Raw genomic sequence first — 25,284 nt, 5'->3', positions numbered from 1 at the left:
GACAAGTAAAGAAATGAAAGATTTGTCTGATGATGGTGTGAATGGCAGACAGATGAACAGCTGCAATCCGAAAGTAATGTATGAATTGTTTCATCAGAAGCCATTGGCCTGAAACTGCATTATTATCTGACTTGATATCCCCATTTTATACTTGTTCTTCCTTCGTTTCTCTTACCATGTCCAGTGGCGTCTGAGGAAGACAAAAGAAGTGCTTACATCTGTTTCTATGGCTAGCTTGTTTTCCCCCTGAAACAGGGCACTCGTGGCAAGAACTTGAGGTGCACAACTCTGCACCAAGCATTGCCAACCAGGAGACTCTCCATCTCTTCCTGCATGCCATAGGCGTATTGGAATGATTTACAGATTGATGATTAACCTGTTTGGCCATCAAGTCCCAGAGTGGGACTCGAACCCAGAGAAGCAGTGACGCTCCTGTGCTGCGCCACGGGACACTTATTCCTCACATTATACATTCTACTGTAAGTATTCTGGGGAGAACAAGTTACAGGTATGGGAAGGACAATCCATGAATCTCTGTAGCTGAGAATCCCTGTTGGCGATGAGTGTGGTATCATCAGATAGAGGAGTTCTCTGATCAAGACCTGCTGTATTTTTGCCTTCACTTTCAACTGTGACAATTTAACGGTTTGCTATCTGACCTGTTATGCAGGAAATCTGCAGGGAAGGCAAAGGGCAGGATCATGAGAAAATTAAATACTAAACAAAGTGGGGCAAGGAAACAACCCATTCTTCATTTCACTCCATTCTTCACCCTGTAGCTGTTGGAAGTGGTGCTGTCAAACTGTACAGTACAGTGCATGTTGTAATGAAAGGACGGAGGAGCTTTGATGGACAGTCAATTTTATCCAGAATTTGGTAAAGTCCTGCGCTGCTGATGTTGGTGAATGTTTTAGTGCCTTCTCTGAAAACAAGGTAAAGCTATTCACATATTTTGACGCCCATGTCTGCAACTGGTTCTCCCTTACTAGAAACTGCAAAAAACAAAACTGTGGCCGAGGGATCGGTGTCACATCTCCGCCCTTGATGCCATTGAACAACACTCTTCAGAAAAAGTTAGCAAATTCTTATGTCACACAGGAATACATCGAACTTCAGATCAGAAAGCTGTGGGTCTGAATCACATCCCAACCCAAGCTACTGTTATCACAGATCTGTGTCTGAATAAATGGAAGCCCCATGCAATAAACACTGTCACATTTGAATGTTTAGTGAGTGAGTTTCATAGAGGGTCCTTAAACTGCCCAGCAAATAAAGTGTCACCTTTCAGCAGCAAATGTGGCCAGAAAATACTAGGAAACTCGAAATTGTATAATTTATCTGTCAGAGCACAGGCATTAACTCCAGTTGACAGATCTGGGCTTTCAGACCTCCTGGGTAGAGAATTTCAAAGATTCACCTCCCTCTGAGTGAAGAAATTCCATCTCACCTCAGTCTTAAATAGCCTGGCCTTTATTCTGACACTGTGCCCTCTGGTTCTGGACCCACCAGCCAGGGGAATCAACCTACAACCCATTTATTAGAGTTATTTTAAGGGTTACGTGTTGAATGGATAAATGGGGGCCTGTAGATATACTATACTTGTATTGTGAATGTCAACATGAATGCCCTTTAGGACTCGGCCAGCTCGCTCTGTGCTGGTCGTTCCGAGCCACTTTTGGTGATGGACGTTGACACTGTGCCGCCACCTCCGCGACATGATCTGTCAGGTATCATTCCATGAGTATGACTATATCTGACTTCGGTGTTGATTAAGGTCTCAGAAGATTTCCGGCTTGAGTCCTGTCGTGATCCTTTTAAACGGAAATCTGGTGGAACTCCCTGAAAACCACGTTCTTACTTGGCAGCTGAAGGTTCTGATTTTTCTTCCAAAAATTAAAGGGCTCTTAGGAATTAACACATGAAATGACATAAAAAGCACATTTTAATAAAGACCATTGCAATTCTCAGAAGGATATGTGGAATAAGAATTAAAGCCACCCAGTGTTAAAGCGGAATTGAATGAATTTTGGAATAAATAAGATTGTTACATCTCTCGATGTGTTTGCTAAACAATGTTAAATCTAACTCTGTTCTGGTGAAGATCAGAAGCAGTGATATCAGTTTGCGCCACTCGCCAGCTGGGCCTGTGGTTGCGCCTCGCCAATCACGTGGGTAATGCAATTCTGCCAGTCCCTGAGGTCAGCTGACATTTTCGGAGAAATTCCAAGTCATCGTGATTTCATCAGGGACCTCATGTTTAAGGTGTGAGTGATGTAAATCATGACCTGATCAAATATGTGTATCTTTCGCTATTTCCGCAGCGAATTTTCATGCTGACGAGAATCATATGGGACATGGTCTGGAAATATTTCAGACGGAAAATATCTTTCACATCTTTCTGAACTAATGAAATGGCTGGCCGGAAATTTCAAACAATTCCCCGCTTCCTGAGCCTCGCGGCCGGCACTGGGGCCGCGGTCATTTCCCTGACTCTCCCACTTTCTCTCTCCCCCCAGAAATTACTTTCGACATTTCATCCTTTGATATTTTTTTAAAAAGGCACCACAATGTCATTTTAATTGGGGGTGGGGTGAGAATGGGGGAACAGAGTGGGTCCCATTTGCTCTTTCTAGCCCTGTCTGTGAGGTTTGTGCTGAGCTGCGGATGGAGTGGTTGTGAAAAGCGTGAATTTTGAAATCCAGGGTCAGCGATTACTGCGCATGCGCCTTGCTGCACATTGCCCCCAATAAAGATGGCGGACGCGCACCCATGCGCGTGCGCGGCGTTGGCCGCAAGCGTCGCCGTCACTCAGTGACACCCGAGTTCAGGGTTTCTGACACAAGCTCAATGCAGCAGCGTGTGCGTCGGTATTGGTTTGTGGATTCAGCGATTAAATTCAAGGTTGCTGTTTCGAGGTCACTCGGAGTTGGTGGAGTTCTGCATTTGTCCTTCATATATTCCGGGGCACTTTGTATCAAGCAGAAGTTAGAAGCAAAATGTATGAGTAATGTCTGGGAAATACTTAAACAGCAGACAGCCTAGAAAACAGTTTAAATTAATCACTGACCTGACAGAACGGAGGGAAAATGGGGATTAATCAAAATTCCAATCTCCGGAATATAATGAAGGTGTAAAGAAGCGAATCTAGGAGCAGTACGATACCATCATCAACGGATGGGCTTGTGGCGCAACGGTAGCGCGTCTGACTCCAGATCAGAAGGTTGCGTGTTCAAATCATGTCAGGCTCAAAAAGCTTTACTGCTCAAGTGGCAAAATGATTACAGATATAAAAATGGGCTTTTATATCTGTAATCATTTTGCGGGATCTTGGCGAACAGGTTAATTTCAAAAGCAATTTCGATAGATGTCTGTGCCAGTATCAGCTGTGACTCATTTGGTAGCATTCTTGCCTCTGAATTCCAAGGTTGTGGGTTCAAGTCCCACTCTTGGACTTCAGCACAAGAATCAAGGCTGAAACTCCAGTGAATAGACACCACCTTTTTAAGCACTTGCTGAGAGTGGCTCAGTCGATAGCTCTCCTACCTCTAAGCTGGAGGTCCTAGGTTCAAATACCACTCCAGGACTTGTTAATCATCAAATAACCTGGCTACAGAGTATAATGGTGTCAGTCTCCAGCCCAGATAAATGAGGAGAACTTGCAACAGGAAGGGCATTTGGCTGTAAAAAAAAATCCCAGCAGCGCCTTATTTCGTTGAAACTGATCTGTGCGATTACGCACTTCCGTCATAACAGGGCGAAATCTGTCTTTGTTCTAGAATTGTAGTTTAAAATAGTCTCTCCCTGTATCGTTGAACAGCTGCAAAGATTTTAACACAAGAACAGAGTTTCGTTTCTGCGACTGAGGAAGACATTTGGGGGAAGAGGCCACTCACACTGAGAGACTCTTGATACCAGAAGAGATGGGCGCAATTCTATTTCACAATTGGACACTGACATGGAGATTTTGGAAGACCAAGTGAAAAAAATCACTGGGTCAGTGACAGAGTTCAAACATCATCCCGGGGAATAAGAGGAAGAGAGATTAAAGCAGGTGACTGTATGAACGCTGGAAAAAAACAATTACTAAATCCTATTTTCCAGGAACTCCTGAAGTTTGGATCTGTGATTAAAGTACGTATAAATGAATCTTGGTTCTGTGGCTTAGTTGGTTAAAGCGCCTGTCTAGTAAACAGGAGATCCTGGGTTCAAATCCCACCAGAGCCTTATTCCAATTTCGAAGTTTTTGTGCTGACCTGTGCAAAATATGGCTTGGTTCAGGTGAATACTTCCGAATTGCTGATTCAAATTGTCCATCCTTGTGCAATAGATTATCTTCTACTCTTTCAACGCAAGGAGAGTTTTGTTTCTTTGACTAAAGAAGAGATTTGTGGAAATTGGCCACTCACACTGAGAAACTCCCTCATGCGTTTCTACTGGAAGAGATGGGCGCTTTTCTATTTAATAGTTGAAGCTCAGAAACTGACATCGAGATTTTGGAAGAACAAGAAAAAAAATCACTGGGTCAGCGAGAGGATTCAAACTTCATAAGAGGAAGAGATAAAAACAGGTGACTGCATGAACGCTGCAACAATCAGTTGTTAAATCCTGTTTCCCGAGAACTCACTGAAGATGTGTGTTTAAACTGTTTCCCACTCCGTTTAAAATGCTGAATATTCTGGGCTAACATCGGGGCGGACATTTGGTTTAACTTCATTCGTGAATAAAAGTGTCAATTGTTTACATGTTGTTAACGTGACAGCACGTAAACGTTTCAAGGAATTCTCCTCACAACCTGCTTCACCGAAAGAGATTATCATTTAACTTAAATAGCCTTTCACAAAGAAGGATGTTAGGTGTCACTCCACGAAAATCCCAAGGGGTTTGTGACGGATACATTACAAATAATCAGGAATTTCAAAGTGCCTCAATCAGCCACAATTTCTTCAAAAGAAACCGCCGTGTTATATCTGTCAGTGTGGAGGGGACGAGTCTGGGTTGGGTAGCCATGTTCAGTGTTTGTGAGAGTGGGGTCTGGGTGAGCAGCTGGTGAGTGCGACAGGGCCAGTGCTGGATGCAGGAAGCTCCTGTCAGTGTGTGTGGGTCTGATGGGGAAGAGTGATTGACAACTGGCGGTTGTTGGTGTTTCCATAAATGAAGCAAATTCACTCCAAAAGTTTATTCTCTTCATTTGACTATAAACAATTTGACCAAAAGTGAAACAGTGTAGGAACATTTTTGCACTGTATAAAAGGGGGGTGATTTCAGCTGCCATTGTCCAGTGGTTAAAGCTTTCGTCTAAAAATCCATGGGAATTTTCCACTTTGACTTGAGTCCTGCTTCCTGAGGATCTGTTCAGTATTTTTAATTCTGTTTCATCTTGAATTCTTTATTTCCACAGAATGCTGGCACTGAAATTGCTTATACTTCCCGCCATTGTTATCTATGAAGCAGGTATTGTCTGCATGGTCTAATGGAGATATGCCGAGAGGGCTGTGCCAGAGGGTTTATTTCAGGTTTTATGCCTTTTGGTCCATGAGCAGCAACCGGATGTCTGCAGAGGAACTCGGAATGCCGAGTACCTCTTCTCAGGATGGACTTAATCAAGGGACAGAATGTTGGCTGAAGGGAGGATAATGGTCTGAGGATTTGGGCTGCCATTCCAGAACATTTGGGGAATAGCACAAGGCGGTGTTGCAATGTGACAATGGCGGTATGCAACCTTGGAATATTATCCTTTCTTTATTCATTCTTGGTATGTGGGTGTCGCTAGCTAAGCCAGAATTTATTGTCAATCCTTAATTGCCCTTGAGAAGGTGGTGGTGATCTGCCTTCTTGAACCACTGCTGTCCCTCTGGTGTAGGTACACCCAAAGTGCTGTTAGGGAGTGAGTTCCAGGATTTTGACCTAGCGACATTGAAGGAACAGCGTTATATTTCCAAGCCAGGATTGTGAGAGGCCTGGAGGGGAACTTCCAGTTGATGATGTCCCATGCATCTACTGCCCTTGTCCTTCTAGGTGTTAGTGGTTGTAGGTTGAAAGGTGCTGCCTAAGGAGCCTTGGTGAATTTCTGCAGTGCACCTTGTAGATGGTACGTACTGCTGCCACTGTTAATCAGTGGTGGAGGGAATGAATGTTTGTCGAATGAGTGCCAATCAAGCGGGCTGCTTTATATTGGATGGTGCCAAGTTTCTTGGGAGTTGTTGGAGCTGCACTCATCAAGGCAAGTGCAGAATATTCCTTCACACTCCTGACTTGTGCCTTGTAGATGGCTTTGGGGAGTTTGACACAAAAATTGGCCCTGTAGTTGATAGTGAAAAGGATAGCTTTTGTGTCCAGAATTATATCAATGGTTTGGTTGAGCGGACGGAAAAATGGCAGATGGAATTCAATCCAGAGAAGTGTGAAGTAATGCATTTGGGGAAGGCAAACAAAGCTAGGGAACTACACAATAAATAGGTTATTGGGAGGGGTAGAGGAAGTTAGATACCTTGTGCATATCCACAGGTCACTGAAGGTGGCAGGACAGGTGGATACAGTGGTAAAGAAAGCATATGGAATGCTTTCCTTTATTGGACAAGGTTTAGAACACAAAAGCAGGGATGTAATGATGGAACTGTATAAAACACTGGTTCAGCCACAGCTGGAATTTTGTGCACAGGTCTCGTCACCACATTACAGGGAGGACATTATTACGCTGGGAAGAGTAAAGAGGAGATTTACAAGAATATTGCCAGGACTTGAAAAATGCATCTTTGGGGTAAGATAGGATAGCCTGGGGTTGTTTTTCTTAGAACTGAGGAGTCTGATGGTGACCTGACTGAAGTGTACAAGACTATGAGGGGCCAGGATAGAGTAGGCAGGGATGTCCTTTTTTCCTGAGCACAGTGGTCAATTTACAGAGGTCACAGGTTTAAGGTGATTGGTAGAAGTGGACATGAGGCAAAACATCTTCACCCACAGGGTGGTGGGTGTTTGGAATTCGATTCCTCGCTTAGTGGTGGAGGCAGAAAACCTCAACTCATTTTAAAGGCACCTGGATCTGCACCTAAAGCACTGGAACCTGCAAGGATATGGACCGGGTGCTGGAAGGTGGGATTTTAATGAGCAGGTTTTTCTTTTCTTTTTTTGGTCAGCACAGACACATTGGGCTGAGTGGCCTCTTTCAATGCCGTGCCTTTCCTGTGGTTCTATTTCAGTCCTGATATTCTGTTAACCAATCTGTGCTGGTTGTAATTTATCAACTCATTTTCTACCAAGTGACAATGAATCTTATCCCAGATTATTGCCTCTCAACATTTCCCCACCTGACCATTAGATTAACTGGTCCATAGTTACTGGGTTTATCCCTATACATTATGAACACAGATGTAATATTAGCAACCTGCAGTTCACTGGCTTCACTCCCATGTCCAAGGAGAATTGAAAGATTGTGGATCAAGACACAGTTTGTCCTGTCAATGTGTAGATGTGAACATTGTATCAGCGAGAGTGTGTTAAAGGGGCGGGCGGGTTAGACTAATGTCACTGTGTTTGTGTGTCCGGCCTCAGCGCCAGGTTTCCGAGTCCCTCTTGTATAAAATCACAAGATTTCCCTGTCATAGGATCGCGATGCTCCCCTGCTCAGCCCTGAAGAGAGAATTTAAGGCAAAGTTTGCGTTAATTTCAAGATTTCAGTGGAAACACAGAGAAGAAGTCAGCGCTCGGCTGAGAGGGCGCGATCAAAGCAGCAAAGAAACGGGTTTAAATCGAAATTGCTGCATTTAATTCGGATGGACCTTTCTCGACAACACACATTCGGATTTTGTTAACAGAAGGAAGCGAGTGTGGGAATCTGAAATGTCCAATTTGAAGTGGAATTGGGGAGTTTATGAGGAGAGAGAAACACAGAGAGGCTGGAGGAGCCGGGAGCTGACAGCAGGTTGTCTCTGCCCCGTCCGCTCTCTGTCTTTAAGTTGCTCTGAGCCGCCACCACTGGTTTCATTTCTGATCCGGTTCTGACTGTCAGAGAGATTTTCCCCACAGTCTCGGATATGACTGATACTGCAGCCGCCGAAACGGCTCCTCCAGCCGCTGCCGCTCAATTCAAACCTCCCAAGAAGAAGAAGGCGGCTTCCCGATCGAAGGCAGCTGGTCCCAAGTTAGGCGAACAGATCCTCCAGATTGTGGCGGGTTGCAGCGATCGCAAGGGGATGTCCCTGGCCGCGATAAAGAAAGCTTTGTCTGGCAGCGGTGTCGATGTGGGGAAGCTCGGCTCCCAGATCAGGCTAAGTATCAGGAGGAAGGTGGAGAGCGGCTCCCTGGTGCAGGTAAAGGGACAGGGCGCCTCCGGCTCCTTCAAAATCCCTAAGAAGGAATCCCAGGGGAAAGTGGGAAAGAAGGAGAAGAAACCAACAGCCAAGAAATCTTTAGTCAAGAAACCAGCGGCCAAGAAGGTGAAAACAAAGAAACCAGCAGCTAAGAAATCTCCAGCCAGGAAAGTAGCAGCCAAGAAATCCCCAGCGAAGAAAGCAACAGTCAAGAAAACAAGCAGCAAGAAGGCGGCAACTCCAAAAAAGGTGGTGAAGAAAGCAGCGCTGAAGAAAAAATCTCCCGCCAAGAAGCTCACGGGCGGAAAGGCTTTAAAAAAAGTGGATAAATCGAAGGCCAAGCCCAAAGTGAAAGCAGCAAAGGCTAAGAAAGCAGCGCCAGGAAAGAAATGAAACCAGCCGAGCAAATTGTAAACCTCTGAACCCAAAGGCTCTTCTCAGAGCCGCCCCCGTCTCTCAGGAAAGAGCTGATCCCCGAATCAAATGTCCCTGTCCCGGCGCTGGGAGCAGGTTTCACACTGAAATGATTCATATTAAATTGAAAATTCCCGGTATCTCACTGACATGCACTATACCCAGCCCCTCCCCCAATCTGCAATAAAACAGAGCGGGGTCCGTGCCCCATTGTAACTGGAGATTTGTTCAGCTGCTCTGTCAGTTTCTGCTCAGTTCCCTTTTCACAGATTCAGGGCGAGAGTGTGTAAGACAGTTACCCGGGTGGAGAAACCCCGCGTTACAACTCAAAGCCCAACACATGAGTTTGTCTAATTCAGCTGGAGTGAGGTGTCGGTAAACTGCTCAACCCGTCTGGAGGGGAGGTGTGTGGGGATAGAACAGAAGCTGGGAGAGAAGTGGAAACAGGCGGATTTGACAGGATATAATGTTTGTACTTGGGCGGGAATATTACTGAGTTTTAATTGTAAAGATCTTTATTTAAAAGCTGCGGGTTTTTAGAACCGTTTAATTTTAAGCTCCAATCTATAAGCTTTGTGCCGAGCGCTGTGTTAACTTCCATTGTCGATAATTTAAAAACAAAGTCGTTTCTGGCAGGGAGGAGGCGGAGTTGGATTTTCATAGATATTCCTCTGTTCTGTCTGTCACTCAGTCTCCTCCCCGCCCCGCCTCTCACTCTCTGCTCCTTTCTCAGTCAGGTCGGGGCGGGCTGTATAAAAGAGGAACGTGAAGCAGCTCATCTCTCATATTTAGCAGCGATCTGAGTGAAGAATTATCATGTCTGGCAGAGGGAAAGGAGGCAAAGGACTGGGTAAAGGCGGAGCAAAGCGGCACCGCAAAGTGCTTCGTGATAATATCCAGGGCATCACCAAACCAGCAATCCGCCGCCTGGCTCGCCGTGGCGGTGTCAAGCGGATCTCAGGTTTGATCTATGAGGAGACTCGCGGGGTGCTGAAGGTTTTCCTGGAGAATGTGATCAGGGATGCGGTCACCTACACTGAACACGCCAAGCGCAAGACGGTCACTGCCATGGATGTGGTGTACGCTCTGAAACGCCAGGGCCGCACTCTCTATGGTTTCGGCGGCTAAACCATTCGACCCTTTCTACCGAACACACAACAAAGGCTCTTCTAAGAGCCACCCACCGCCTCACAGAGAGAGCAGAGACCTGGGAACGGGAGCTGGGATGGGCTGTGATCGGGAATGTTAGTGCCTGATTTGTTCTGGCGGGGAATGTACTGAGAATCTCAGTTTACTCGTTTATTTACCCGGATGGCACATTCTGCACTGACACTGAAAAGTCTCTCCACTGCTTCATATTGTCGAAAGGTTTTGTTCTGGATGAATAATGAGTCGGATAGTAATGACAGGATCCGGCGGTTCCTCTGACTTCAGCCGTTCAATCCGTCAGTGGAGTTGAGGTTACAATCAGATCATCCATGATCTCACTGAATGGCGGATCCGGCTCGATGGGCTGAGTGGCCTCCTCCTGCTCCTAACCCCAATATTCGCACGGATGTCCGCCAAGACTCAGACCGGGAACAGAGGGAGCTTCGAGCCGCTCCCGTTCCCGCTCTTTATCGGAATGAACAGCACAGAATGAGGGCAATGGGACGGGGTCTGATGCCCCCAGCACCGTTTCTATTTTATTACCCATTCCAGCCCTCTAAGCGAGCGGCGATTTTAAAGGTTGATTGTGCCGTATGGAGCAATGCTCAATTATTATTATATTAACAATTCAGTTATTGCCTGGGAAATTCAGCACTGACTTTACACAGTTCAAACAACAGACTGGTGTTTCTGTCCAAAAATGAGCAGATTCACCAGGATGATGCGGGGTTTACAAATTGCCGGGACAGGTTACATGAACTGGAATTTCATTGGGGTTAGGAAATAGTGAGTGATAGTGAAAAATGGTGTTTATAATTTTCAAAAAAGGGAAGAACGAAGTCTATTGTCGAGTCGGTAAACGGCTGCAAAACAAGGCGGAATTTTTAAATGGGCAATTAAAAACAACTCGACCAATGAGGACCTGAGTTGCCAGGGATTAAGTCATTGGTTCGATTTTGGACGCAACTGCCTGGGCGTAAGGCTGCAGCCAATTACTGTTCGGGACGGTTCCTCACAGAGTCTAAAAAGGCGGATTGTCGAGCAGATTGTATTAATAGTCCTTGTAACTCTGACTGGTGAATCTGTTCAGAAAATGGTCAGGAGTAACTCTCCTTCCTCGACTTTCGCCGCTTCTTGCAGCCCTTTGCTACCGGTTTCTTTAAGGCTTTCTTGGCTCCCTTCTTGGGAGGTGGTTTCTTCTCATCGACCATCTTCAGTTTCAGACACAGAAATAAACCAAACCCCTTCCGAGCGCCGATTAAATAGACAGTCTCCGAGATCTATGCTAATGAAGGATCGGGAAAATATGACTCTGAATGGACAGTTTAAAGGCTAAACCAGCCTCTAAGTATATAATTTCAGGATTGGATATGGAAACAGGCCAATCAGATTGTGATTTCTCGCCCTCACTCCTCCTCCCACCCCGTCATCAGTCCATTTACTTTGGTCAGGAAATACATTTTACAAAGACTCTCTCCAGCCCCAGTTCATCAGTGTTTTATTATACATCGGGGAATGTCGCCTGATTGTTTTGCGAGGGTCCCTTCTCCACAGAGAGAGACTATACGGGAAAGCGGGATGCCATCTGTAACAGAGAGCCCCTGATAATGTGTGCGAGTTTGGGATTTACTCACTCTGATACTGTGCATGAGTTTGGGATTCATTCACTGTTTGTAAGGCCGTGCTACAGTGAGAGAGTCTGGGATTCATTCTGTGCATTCTGGCAAGTCTCTGGGACTGAAAGTGATTGTTGATGTCGTTCTGTGTCTGACTGTGATAGTGTTTGAGACTCATTGTGCATCTGTCAGTTAGTGGTGCATGTGAGTGAGTGGGGCTTTCATTCAGCACCTCATCTTCCGACTAGGCACTTTACAGCCTTCCGAACTGAATATTAAGTTCAACAATTTTAGATCATGAACTCTCTTCTCCATCCCCACCCCCTTTCCGATCCCCCCCCCCTTTTCCCCCAATAATTTATATAGATTTTTCTTTTCCCACCTATTTCCATTATTTTAAAATATATTTCCATCCATTGTTTTATCTCTACCTTTTAGCCTTTTTCGATTCCTTCACCCCACCCCCACTAGGGCTATCTGTACCTTGCTTGTCCTGCTTTCTGCCCTTAATTAGCATATTCTTTAGATAATATCACCACCTTCAACAACTCCTTGCCCTTTAGTCTGTGATATCTTTTTGTTATCTCCGCCTATCACTGGCTCTACTTGTCCTACCCACGCCCCTTAAACCAGCTTATATTTCATCTCTCTTCTATTATTACTTAGTTCTGCTGAAGGGTCATTCAGACTCTAAACGTTAACTGTGCTCCACTCTGCAGATGCTGCCAGACTTTCTGAGATTTTCCAGGTATTTGTTTTGGATTTCCAGCATCCGCAGTTTTTTGCTTTTATCTTAGTGTTTAATTGACTGCCACTTCTCTTCAAGGAATGCCTACCTTGAATAAGTTTTGCTCTTCTCTCCGACAGGATTTTCGTATCTCTCTCTTGCCTTGTTCACCTTCATTGCATTCCATTTCTCTCCTGGTGTTTGACAAGGTGTTTACCAAAACTCGCTTCCACAGCCATATTTCCTTCCTCAATTACTGTCTCCGTCTCCGACTTACCCCATGTGGATTTCAACTGAAGTTCCATCCCTTATGTTTCAAACCCACCCAGGATTAAAGGTATCCCCGGGACATACAACGCTTCTCGGACTGCTGTTCTCATTGCATTCTGAGATCTACACTCAGTGCCATGCACCGCCATATGAACACACTCGACCTCTCCCTCCAGCAGCACCGCCGCACTCTTTTTTTTGCTGCGCATATCCCCAGTTTCATTTTATTCTTCGTCTCATCCGACGCCTCAACAAGAAACATTGTCTCTTTCTTTCAGGTGCAAAGGAACGCAAGCTCCAACAACTCATTGACACCAACACCCATCCAGGACCCTCAACCCTTGCCTGTCCCTCTGTCCCCATCCCGTCTTCCAATGGCAGCCCCGGCCGTGTATTCACCATACCCCTGACCTTCCCCTCTCCGTCGCTGAACGTTCAGTGCTCAGCAAAGGACTTAGTTTCAGACCCTCATGCCCTCATCTCAATGAATCTCAGGCTTGGCACGATGCTGAACTCTTCTACCGCTGCCTTCGTCTCCGTGCTCACTTCTTTGGGCAGGAGTCCTCTCCCCATTCAATGGATCCTTTTACCTGCCTCCAATATTCTCCCTCCACCTGGACCCCTCCCTCTGGATTCTTAGCTTCTCTTGATCTTTTGATTGAGAACTGTTGGCTTGACATTAGTCGTCTCAATTTCTCTGCTCCTCTCACCCACTCTAACCTATCTCTCTCTGAACTTTCTGCACTTCGTTCTCTCAGGTCCAACTCTGACATTGTCATCAAACCCGCTGACAAGGGTGGTGCTGTTGTTGTCTGGCGCACTGACCTCTACCTCGCAGAGGCTGAGCATCAACTCAAAGACACTTCCTCCTACCACCCTTGGACTATGACCCCACCACTAAACATCAAGCCAGTGTTTCCAGGACTGTTACTGACCTCATCTCCTCTGGAGATCTTCCTTCCACAGCTTCCAACCTGATAGTCTCCCAAACTCAGACGGCCCGCTTCTACCTCCTACCCAAAATCCACAAACAGGACTGTCCCGGCAGACCGATCATGTCAGCCTGTTCCTGCCCCACAGAACTCATTTCTTGCTATCTTGACTCCATTCTCTCTCCCCTTGTCCAGTCCGTTCCCACCTACATCCGTGATTCCTCTGACACCCTACATCATGTCAACAATTTCCAGTTCCCTGGCCCCAACCGCCTCCTCTTCACCATGGACGTCCAATCCCTCTACACCTCCATCCCCCACCAGGATGGTCTGATGGCTCTCTGCTTCTTCCTCGAACAGAGGACCAAACAATCCCCATCCACCACTGCTCTCCTCCGTCTGGCTGAACTTGTTCTCACACTGAAAAATTTCTCCTTAAACTCCTCTCACATCCTCCAAATAAAAGGTGTGGCTATGGGTACCCGCGTGGGCCCCAGCTATGCCTGTCTCTTTATGGGGTATGTGGAACATTCCTTGTTCCAGTCCTACTCCGGCCCCCTCCCACAACTCTTTCTCCGGTACATCGATGATCACTTCGGTGCTGCTTCATGCTCTCATCTGGACCTGGAAAATTTATTAATTTTGCTTCCAATTTCCACCCCTCCATCATTTTCACGTCCATCTCTGACACTTCCCTTCCCTTCCTTGACCTCTCTGTCTCAATTTCTGGTGATAGACTGTCCACCAATATCCATTAGAAGACTACCGACTCCCACAGCTACCTCGACTACAGCCCCTCACACCCCGCTTCCTGTAAGGACTCCATCCTATTCTCTCAGTTCCTTCGCCTCTGTCGCATCTGTTCTGATGATGCCACTTTCAAAAACAGTTCCTCTGACATGTCTTCCTTCTTCATTAACCGAGGTTTTCCACCCACGGTGGTTGACAGGGCCCTCAACCGTGTCCGGCCCATCTCCCGCGCATCTGCCCTCATGCCTTCCTCTCCCTCCCAGAACCATGATAGGGTCCCCCTTGTCCACACTTATCACCCCACCAGCCTCTGCATTCAAAGGATCATCCTCCGCCATTTCCGCCAACTCCAGCATGATGCCACCACCAAACACACCTTCCCTTCACCCCCCCGGCGGCATTCCGGAGGGATCGTTCCCTCCGGGACACCCTGGCCCACTCCTCCATCACCCCCTATGCTTCAACCCCCTCCCACTGCACCTTCCCATGCAACCGCAGAAGGTGCAATACCTGCCCCTTCACTACCCCTCTCATCACTGTGCAAGGGCCCAAACACTCCTTTCAAGTGAAGCAGCATTTCACTTGCACTTCCCTCAATTTAGTCTACTGCATTCGTTGCTCCCAATGCGGTTTCCTCAACATTGGAGAGACCAAACGCAGACTGGGTGACCGCATTGCTGAACACCTTTGGTCTGTCCGCAAGCATTACCCAGACCTCCCTGTCGCTTGCCATTTCAACACTCCACCCTGCTCTCATGTCCGTCCTTGGCCTGCTGCATTGTTCCAGTGAAGCTCAATGAAACTGGAGGAACAGCACCTCATCTTCCGACTAGGCACTTTACAGCCTTCCGGACTGAATACTGAGTTCAACAATTTCAGATCATGAACTCTCTCCTCTATCCCCACCCCCTTTCCGATCCCCCCTCTTTTTTCCAAATAATTTATATAGATTTTTCATTTCCCATCTATTTCCATTATTTTTAAATGTATTTCCATCCATTGTTTATCTCGACCTTTTAGCCTTTTTCGATTCCTTCACCCTACCCCCACTAGGGCTATCTGTACCTTGCTTGTCCTGCTTTCTACCCTTAATTAACATATTCCTTAGATAATATCACCACCTTCAACACCTCTTTGTCCTTTTGTCTGTGACATCTTTTGGTTATCTCCACCTATCACTGGCTCTACTTGTGTCCATTCCCCCACCCCTCACCCCCCAATGTATAACAGCTTATATTTCACCTCTCTTCTATTTTTACTTAGTTCTGTTGAAGGGTCATTCGGACTCGAAACGTTAACTGTGTTCCTCTCCGCAGATGCTGCCAGACTTGCTGAGTTTTTCCAGGTATTTTTGTTTTTGTTTCATTCTCTCCCTCTGACAGACACCAAGTCCGGAGAGGAGAGGCGGACCCTCAGGGCCTCCAGTCGGTGGAGTTCAAAGTGACATCACGATTCAAAATATGATGCAGTAAGTAGGTCAGGTAAGTACTTCTACTTATTCTATTAATTAAACTGCTGCAGTCCATCAGTTTAAACAAAATAATGTGAGGACTTTGTACTGTAGTAGGAGTGGAATAAGGACCCTAGTGTAATTAGTATTCTTTAAAAGGGAGTAACTAACAAGCTTAAATTAAAGGGAATAGAAGGCAACAGAGCTCACACCCGCGATATGCTCCTCCTGTGCTATGTGGGAATTCATGGATACTTCCAGTGACCCTGGTGAGCATGTGTGCAGGAAGTGTGTCCAGCTGCAGCTACTGGCTAACTGCATTTCAGAGCTGGAGCTGTGGGTGGATTCACCTTGGAGCATCTGTGATGCTGAGATTATCGGGGACAGCACATTCAGTGAGGCGGTCACACTGCAGGTAAAGACTGAACAGGCAGAAAGGGAATGGGTGACCACCAGGCAGAGTAGAGGGAGGCAAGTAGTACAGGAGTCCCCTGTGGCCGTCCCCCTCTCTAACATATATACCGTTTTGGATACTGCTGGGGGAGGCAACATCTCAGGGGAAAGCAGCAGAAGTCCATGGCATCACGGGTAGCTCTGCTGCAAAAGAGGGGAGGAAGAAGAGTGGCCGGGCTATAGTGATAGGGGATTCAATAGTAAGGGGAACAGACAGGCGTTTCTGTGGCCCACAAAATAGACTCCAGGATGGTATGTTGCCTCCCTGGTGCCACGGTCAAGGATGTCCCAGAGAGCTGCAGGGAATTCTGAAGGGGGGCGGAGGGCGGTGTGAACAGCCAGTGGTCATGGTGCATATTGGTACCAACAACATAGGTAAAAAATAAAACAATGAGCTCCTACAAGCTGAATATAGGGAGTTAGGATGTGAACTAAAAAGTAGGCCATCAAAGGTAGTAATCTCAGGATTATTCCCAGTGCCACGTGCTAGCGAGAGTAGAAATAACAGAATATATCAGATAAATACGTGGCTGAAGAAATGGTGTTGGGAGGAGGGATTCAGATTCCTGGGACATTGGGACCGCTTCTGGGGAAAGTGGGACCAGTACAAACAGGACAGGTTGCATCTGGGCAGGACCGAACCCAATGTCCTTGGTGGTGGATGGGTTGGGGGTGGGGGGGTGTTGGGAGTGGAGGGGTTGGGGGTGGTGGTGGAGGAGGAAAGTGTTTGCTAGTGCGGTTGGGGAGGGTTTAAACTAGAATGGCAGGGGGATGGGAACCTGAGTAGGGAGACAGAGGAGGGGGAAACGAGGATAGAAACAAAAGGCATAAAAGGAAAAAGCAAAAGTGAAAGGCAGAAAAAAAGTGTGAAAAACAAATGGGGTCAGAGTGCAAAATAAAGCGAAGGTGGTTACAAAGTTAAGAAAAGTTGAAAGGCATCATATTTTAATGTGTGGAACATTTGCAATAAGGTAGATGAATTAACGGTGCAAATAGATATAAACGGTTATGATATAGTTGCAATTATGAAGACATGGCTACAGGGTGATCAAGGATGCAAACTGAACATCCAGGGGTATTGAATATTTAGGAAGGGCAGACCAATAGGGAAAGGAGGTGGGGTGGCATTGTTAGTAATGGAGGAAATCAATGCAATAGTGAGGAAGGATATTGGCTTGGAAAATCATGATGTGGAATCTGTTTGGCTGGAGATAAGAAACACCAAGGGGTAGAAAACGTTGGTGGGGGTTGTCTGTCGGCCTCCCAACAGTAATGGAGATGTAAGGGAAGGCATTAAGCAGGAAATTAGAGATGCATGCAATAAGGATACAACTGTAATTGTGGGTAACTTTAATCTACATACAGATTGGACAAACCACACAGCAATAATGCTGTGGAGGAGGATTTCCTGGAGTGTGTACGTGATGGTTTTATGCACCAAGACATTGAGAAACTAACTAGAGAGCAGGCTATCGTAGACTGGGTGCCATGCAATGAGGAAGAATTAATTCCCTTGGGGAAGAGCGACCATAAAATGTGGAATTGTTCATTAGGATGGATAGTGAAGAAGTTGAATTCAAAACGAAGGTCCTGAACCTAAATAAAAGGAGCTACGAGGGTCTGAGGCACAAGTTGGCAATGACGGACTGGGGAACTGTACTTAAAGGGTTGACCAGTGGATAGGCAATGGCTAATATTTAAGTAATGTATGCATGAATTACAACAATTATTCATTCCTGTCTGGCACAAAAATAAAATAGGAAAGGTGGCCCAACCATGGCTTACAAAAGAAATTTGGGATAATATTAGATCCAAAGAGGAGACATATTAAATTGTCAGAAAAGAGATCAAGCCTGAAGATTTGGAGCAGTTTAGGATTCAGCAAAAGTGGACAAAAAAATTCTTCAAGAAGGGGAAAATGGAGTATGAGATTAAACTTACAAGGAACATAAAAACTGACTGTAAAGGCTTCTATAAATATGTGAAGAGAAAAAGATTAGCAAAGACAAATGTAAGTTCCTTACAGTCAGAAACAGGGGAAATTATAATGGGGAACAAAGAAATGGCAGGAGAATTGAACACATGTTTTAGTTCTGTCTTCACAAAAGAGGACAAGGGAAGACCCTTTAGAACAGAGATGAGGAGAAACTTCTTTAGCCAGAGAGTGGTGAATCTATGGAATTCATTGCCACAGAAGGCTGTGGAGGCTAGGTCATTGAGCGTATTTAAGACCTAGATAGATAGGTTCTTGATTGTTAAGGGGATCAAAGGTTACGGGGATAAGGCGGGAGAATGGGGTTGAGAAACTTATCATCATGATTGAATGGCGGAGCAGACTCGATGGGCCGAATGACCTAATTTCTGCTCCTATGTCTTATGGTCTAAATAATTTTCCAGAAATGTTAGGGAACAAAGGGTCCAGCAAGAGGGAGGAATTGAAGAAAACTAGTGTTAGTTAAAAAAGTTGTGGTGAAGAAATGAATGGGGTTAAAGGCTGAAAAATCCCCAGGAGTTGATGATCTACATCCCAGGCTACTATAGGAAGTGCCCCAGGAAATATTGGATGCATTGGTGATCATCATCGAAAATCTCCCAACTCGGGAGCAATTCCTACAGATTGGAGGGTGGCAATTGTAACCCCGCTATTTAAACAAGGAGGGAGAGAAAAAAAGCAAAACTACAGGCCAGTTAGCCTAACATCAGTAGTGGGGAAAGTGCTAGAGTCTATTATAAAAGACATGGTAACTGAACACTTGGAAAGCATTAATAGGATTAGACAAAGTCAGCATGGGTTTATGGAAGGGAAATGATGCTTAACTAATCTACTGAAGTTTTTGGAGAAAAGATAAGGGAGAACCAGTGGATCGTATTGAATATTGATGTACAGTTTATCACCAGAAAATGAGACAGAGAGGTCAAGGAAGGGAAGTGTCAGAGATGGACCATGAAGGTGATGGAGAGATGGAAATCGGAAGCAAAATTGTATCATTTTTTTCAGGTCTAGGTGAGAGCATGAAGCAGCACCGAAATGGTCATCGGTGTACCGAAGAAAGAGTTGTGGGAGGGGGCCTGAGTAGAACTGGAACAAGGAATGTTCAATATACCCCATAAAGATGTTTCAGTGCTGCTTCATGGTCTCGTCTTCACTGAGAGGGTGGTCAGCCTGTGAAATTCTCTACCACAGAAGGCTGGGGAGGCCGGGTCACAGAGTATATTCAAGAAAGAAATTGGTACATTTTTGCATATTTGGGGCATCAAGGGGTATGGAGAGAAAGAGGGAATGTGGCGTTGAGATAGAGGATCAGCCATGATCATATTGAATGGTGGAGCAGGCTCAAAGGGCCGAATGGCCTACTCTTGATCCTTGTTTCTATGATATACCAGTTTGGGATAAATGCTGTATCTGTCATTCTCGACCACAGTATGAGAGTGTTGGATTGATTCTATACCTGTTAGTTCCTGTAAATGTCTGTAAATGAGATTCATCCTGTGTTTGTCAGTCTCTGGCACTGTAAGTCAATGTGGTATCGCTTCTAGATCGTTCAGTCTGTGGTGTTATCTGATTGTGCACTTCTCATTCACTGTCAGAGCCTGGTTCTGTGTCTGAAGGTGGGATAAATTTTGGACATTCCAACATCTGCTGCTCAATGTGAATGTGGAATTCAGTCTGTATCTGTCAGTGTCAAGTGTTGAACAGGAATGTGGGAGTCATTCTCAATATCTGGGAATCTTTGAAACATATTTTGCATCTGTTAGTCTGTGATGTTGCATGTGAGAGTGGGATTCATTTTGTCTGTCAGGCTCTGGTAATCTGTGCGAGTGTTAGATACATTTTGTAACACTCAATCCCTGATGCTGTGCACAACTTTGTCCATCCCTAATTGCCCTTGTTCAGAGGGTATTTAAGAGACAACCACGTTACTGCGGGTCAGGGGTCTGGAGTTACCAGTCGGATTATGTAAAAGAGGCAGGTTTTGAATGGTTTTTGACGACAATCGCCAATCAGAGTTTTGATTTCAAATTTCACAATGTGCCATGGTGGGATTCGAAACTGGGTCTCCTGGGTCTCTAGAATACTCGTCCAGTGACAATAACACTGGCACTACCTCCCCATCTAGCAGAGTGGCTCAGCGGAAGCGTGCTGGGCCCACAACCCAGAGCTCGATGGATTGAAACCATCTTCTGCTATTTTCATTTTCATTAATGACTGTGGGATTCATTCTGTCTCTATCAGACTTTGATTCTGAACATGTGCTTATGATTCCTCTGTGTCTCAGTGTTTGGCACTATGTGAAAGTCTGATTCATTCTCAACTTCTGAATGTCAAACGGTCTCAGATGTATTCTGTATCTACTGGTCAGCTGTACTGTGTGTGATGTGGGATTCATTCTGCATTTGTCTGTCTCCGTTACTGTAGTGAGTGGGTGATTTATTCTGTACTGGTCAGTCGCTGGTGCTGTGAGTAATGGGCTTCATTCTGTATCTGTCAGACTCTGGTGCTGTGTGTGTATTGTGCAGTTTGTCAGTGCCTGGAAACATGTTGGATTTGTTCAGTAGTTCACCCTGTCCGATTTTCTGTGTGAATGTGGGGTTTATTTTATCGTTCTCAATCTTTGATGTGGGTTATGATTCTAGGGTTAACTCTGGATCTGTGCTCAATAGTTATTGGAGAGAACTGAAACGAGGTGCAGCCCTGTCCAAATTTGTTGATGCCATTATTCTCTCAATATTGAAAATCTCCAGTTCAGAACTAGAATCCTACACACAGCGCAGCTCCCAGTAAATGTTGCAGTATCCTATCCAAGCTGCATTTCCCAGATTTTACCAGTTGTGAATCTTTTGATCAGTATTTGGGTATTTTAATGCAGGAACATCTGCCTGTTGACCCAATTCCATGGTGTTTTTGGGAATAGTAGCCAGAGGAGTGGAATTAAAATCCAGCTGTTTCCCTCTCTCTAATATTATCTCAGTGAAATCGGTACTTAATACAGAAAGCATTAGTCCATCACACACTCTGATCAATTCAACCCTCTATCCTTTATTACTAATGCATTGGTTGTGATTTTGAGTCCCACCTGAGTTGAGTTTTCAGTCAAATTTCATGTTTTATTTGTGCAAAACCGAAACTCATCCAGGGAAAAGGAACAGACACTTTCTATCAGAGAATAACGCCACTGCTCGTGTCTTCGGCAGAGCACCATGGAATCACTTACAACAAAATGAGAGGCTGGAGGGAGCTTCGTTTTAATGGGTCTTCTGAAGGATAGCACCTCGAATAGTGGAGCCCTCCCTCAGTGCTGTACTAGAGTATCAGTCTTCTTTGTTGCACACAAATTCCAGTGTGGGATTTGAAAAAAAACACCTTTGTGTTCCAAAGGCGACTGTGACCAGGTCAGTCCCAGTGAAAGTGTTTAAGAAATCGACCAATCAACAGCTACATGACTGGGGCAATTATGATGTCATCCCCTGGCAGGTCACATGACAGCTGGAGCCACAAGGCATCACAACCAGATTTGTGACTGGATTCAAACCCAAAATCCTGTCACAATGATTTTTCAAATTAAGCTGTCAGCTGCTTGAAAATGCAGCAGTTAAACTTCCTGTCTGATCATGAGGAGAGCTAGGGAGCTAGTTACAAAACTAAATCCTTTAATAAAATCGTTCAAAAACCATCAAGATTGAAATCCTGTGAGGAAAAATCAAATTATTATTGAGAACTCTGCTGGGAGAACTTCATTGGACAGCAGAGAAATCAGGTGAAGAATCCAAGTAAATCGACACCAGCGAACAAGTTAAAATCAAAAGTGGAATAACTCCTGTCAAAAGCCGAGAGTTCTGTGCATCATCAGTTCTTCAGGTTGAGGTATTATCTGGATTAAGCTTTCTGTTTAGAACAGGGTTTAATGAACTAAGTGGAATAGACACGTCATTGCGGAACAAGTAAGTCATCTCTAGATTTTCTTGAGTTCCAATTTATTGTAACATTGAATTCCGATGAACTGGAATTACAGTGCAAATGAATTGATAATTCAAAAACAAACTGTTTTCGAATAAATAAAGTAGAACAATTATTTTACAAAAAGTCCCAGAGTGACCTGCAAGCTCAAACACAGAGAGAGTGAATTGCAGAGTGAAGAGTTTAAAATGTGGATTTTGTGGAGAGTGGGTATTAGGTGCAGACGGGGAAGGAGCTGATGTGTAATTGAAACCGAGAGACAACTTCAAAAGTAGAAGAGAGAAAGAGAGGAACATTCGAAATAACAAGAACTTTAATTAAATGGCATATTTCAGTGAAGTGTTGGGACAGCTGAGAGCTGTTGCCTACACATCCTGTGCTCTGTGGGAACTGCAAAGAAGCATGATGATAATTGTCAGATTCATAATACATTAGAGAACCAAGCAGAGTATAGAAAGCACAGAGGGGAGCTGAAAAAGGAAATTAGGTCAGCCAAGAGAGTGTATGAGAAAAGATTAGAAGGTAACCTAACCAAAAACAGAAGTCTTTTACCAATGTATAGACAGTTACTGAAAAGGTCAGCTGATTAGGAGATCCTGTGGAGGCAGAGGGCTGAGGTACTAAATGAGAACAGTTCATCTGTCATCACGAAACAAGCGGATGCTGCTAATCTCACAGTAAAGGAGGAGCTGGTGGAGAAATTGGATAGGATGAAAATAGATAAAGAGGAGGCCATCACAAGGTTGACAGCATTCACAGTAGAAACGTCACATAACCTGGATGGGATACATCCTGGATTCCTGAGGGAAGGAAGGGGGAAAATAGAGGAAGCTCGAGCCACAATCTTTCAAACCTCCTTGGATATGGGAGTGAAGCCGGAGAACTGCAGGTTGTTAATGTTACATCCATGTTTATAATGGAGAGGGATAAAGCTAGGAACAACAGACCAGTTAGTCTAATGTTGGTGGTGGGGAAACATTGAGACACAATAATCCAGGACAAAATTCATTGTCACTTGGTAGAACATGGGTTGATAAATGACAACCAGCACAGACTGGTTAACAGAAAACCATGGCAAATACTTAATGAAGTTCTTTGATGAAGTTTCAAAGAACATTGCCCAGGGTGGTGAGGTTGATGGTGTTTGTCAGGATTTCCAAAGGGGTTTGAAAAAGACTTGTTAGTAAAATTCAAGCAGATGGGACTAAAGGGGCAGGGGCAACATGGATGCAAAATTGAATAAGGGATAGAAAGGAGAAAGTAGTGGTGAATGGCTGTTTTTCAGCGTGGAGAGATTGATACTGAACTGATTCTCTGTCACGTCAGCTGGCTGTTGTGTTTGCATTCCCAGAGCTCTTACATTTGAAATACTTCCAGCCTATATCCAAGTTTGCTGATGACGCTAGGTTCGGTGACATGGTTAGTAGTGTAGGTGGGAGCAGCAAGTTTCAAAGGCTCATTGACAGATTCAGTGAGTGAACAAAACTGTGGCCGATGGTGGTCAACATGGGGAAGTGTGAGGTCACCCATCTTGGAGCAAATAAAGATCAGAGAATTTCCTAAACAGTCAGAAACTTGGGACTGTGGAGGAGCCGAGATTGAGGGTGAGTGCTGAGTGAGGCTGGAGGGTGGATAAAGAGCAGCGGTAGAGCAGCCCGAGAGCAGCAGTGAGAGAGAGAAGGAGAGAAGAGTGAGAGCGGTGGGGGGGATAAAGAGCTGTGAGGGAGGGGTTGGAGCAAACCGGCCATGTTTATAATAAATAGTCAAAGCATGATATCAGGGGAAAGAAGGGAGCTGGTTGGTTTGTGCAGATTTCCCTAAATGAGGCATTGATTAAACGAGGAGCTGGAAAATTAAACATTTCGATCAGGGCAATTATAAGAGTATTAGTGCAGAACAGGTCTTGAGGTACTTAATATAAATAACAATTTAAACAAGGTACAAACTGGATTCTAAAGGAGGGAATAGAGGTTTGTTTTAGATCATGGATGGGCAGCTGAGACCTGTTGTTTGCAGTTCCTGCCCCATGTGGGAACCTCAGGCCACTTCATGTGTCTTGGGGGCCAGATGAGCAGGAAGTGTCTCCAGCTGCTTGAGCTCGAGCTCAGGATTTCCAAGCTTGAGGGGCAGATGGAGTCACTGTGGAGCATCAGGGAGAATGAGAGATCGCTGGATCGTACGTTCCAGGAGCTGAACACCTCAAAGGGAGAGAGAGAGAGCTCAGGATAGTAGATGGGTGGCCATCCGGAAGAGTAGGAAGAGGCAGAAAGTGCAGGAGTCTTCAGGTATGTGCCACTGTCAAACCGGTACTCAGCATTGGAGACTGCTGGGAATGCTGACACCCTGAAGGAGTGCAGTCCAGACCATGGTATCAATGGGCAAGAAACTGCACAGGAGGGAACAGCAAAGAGTAGAAATGCAGTCATTAGTGGAGATTTCATAGTCAGGGGGACAGACAGGCATTTCTGTCACCGTCATTGAGAGTCCCACATGGTGTGTTGTCTCCTTGGTGCCAGGGTAAAGGACATCACGGGGAGGGTGCAGGATATTCTGTAGGGGGAAGGGAGTGAGCCAGAGGTTGTGGTACACGTCAGTATCAATGACACAGGAGGACAGGTATTGAGGTCCCTCCGTCAGAATTCCAGCAGCTCGGGAGGTAGTTAAAAAGTGGGCCCTCAAAGGGAGTAATCTCGGGATTACTGCCAGTGCCACGTGCTAGTGAGAGTAGAAATGTGAAGATGGGGAGAATCGATATGTGGTTTGAGGCTGGTGCAAGAGGGAGGGATTCAGATTCTTGGAACATTGGGACCAGTTCAGGGGCAGGAAACAACTATTCAAAAGGAACAGGTTGCACCTTAATAGGACTGGGACCAATTTCCTCATGGGGAGGGTCACTTGTGTGATTCGGGAGGGTTTGAACTAAATAGGCACGGGGTGGGTATCAGTATATAGAAGCAGAACTGAGGAATAACTGTGGAAGAAGTGGGAACATACAAGATAGGAGTAGATGAAGAAGGAATCTAAGAGAGATACAAGGACATCTGTGTTATCACATAAAGTGTGGTGAATAATGTTGACGATCGAGAAGCACAAATAGCCGTGTGGGAATATGATGTCGTGGCAATGACGAAAACGTGGTTTAAAAATGGTGAGGACTGGGTGCTTAATTTTCACTGATGCAAAGTGTTCAGAAAAGATAGAGAAGGGAAAAGGGAGATGGGATGGCAGTACTAATTAAGGAAGTCACTGTAATCTTGGTAA

The 25,284-nt window shown here is 45.3% G+C and overlaps 2 protein-coding genes and 2 non-coding genes across 5 annotated transcripts in view; 3 read left to right on the top strand and 1 right to left on the bottom strand.

The window, feature by feature from the left end:
- Positions 1-25,284, bottom strand: part of LOC144670298 (uncharacterized) — a 940,207-nt gene that overhangs the window by 12,031 nt on the left and 902,892 nt on the right. The gene's annotated exons all lie outside the window — the stretch shown is intronic.
- Positions 3,177-3,248, top strand: trnaw-cca (transfer RNA tryptophan (anticodon CCA)). The gene has a single exon. It is a non-coding gene; the product is annotated as a tRNA-Trp (tRNA).
- On the top strand, positions 4,151-4,224 carry trnat-agu (transfer RNA threonine (anticodon AGU)). The gene has a single exon. It is a non-coding gene; the product is annotated as a tRNA-Thr (tRNA).
- Positions 8,031-8,699, top strand: LOC144670453 (histone H1.5-like). Its single transcript, XM_078532947.1, has one exon. The coding sequence runs from the start codon at positions 8,031-8,033 to the stop codon at positions 8,697-8,699; it is 669 nt and encodes a 222-aa protein (XP_078389073.1).

The sequence above is a fragment of the Cetorhinus maximus genome, chromosome 31, assembly GCF_964194155.1.
Source record: "Cetorhinus maximus chromosome 31, sCetMax3.hap1.1, whole genome shotgun sequence".
Lineage (NCBI taxonomy): Eukaryota > Metazoa > Chordata > Chondrichthyes > Lamniformes > Cetorhinidae > Cetorhinus > Cetorhinus maximus.
Note: the sequence above shows the minus strand (reverse complement) of the source record. Positions and strands in the feature narration are given on the sequence as shown.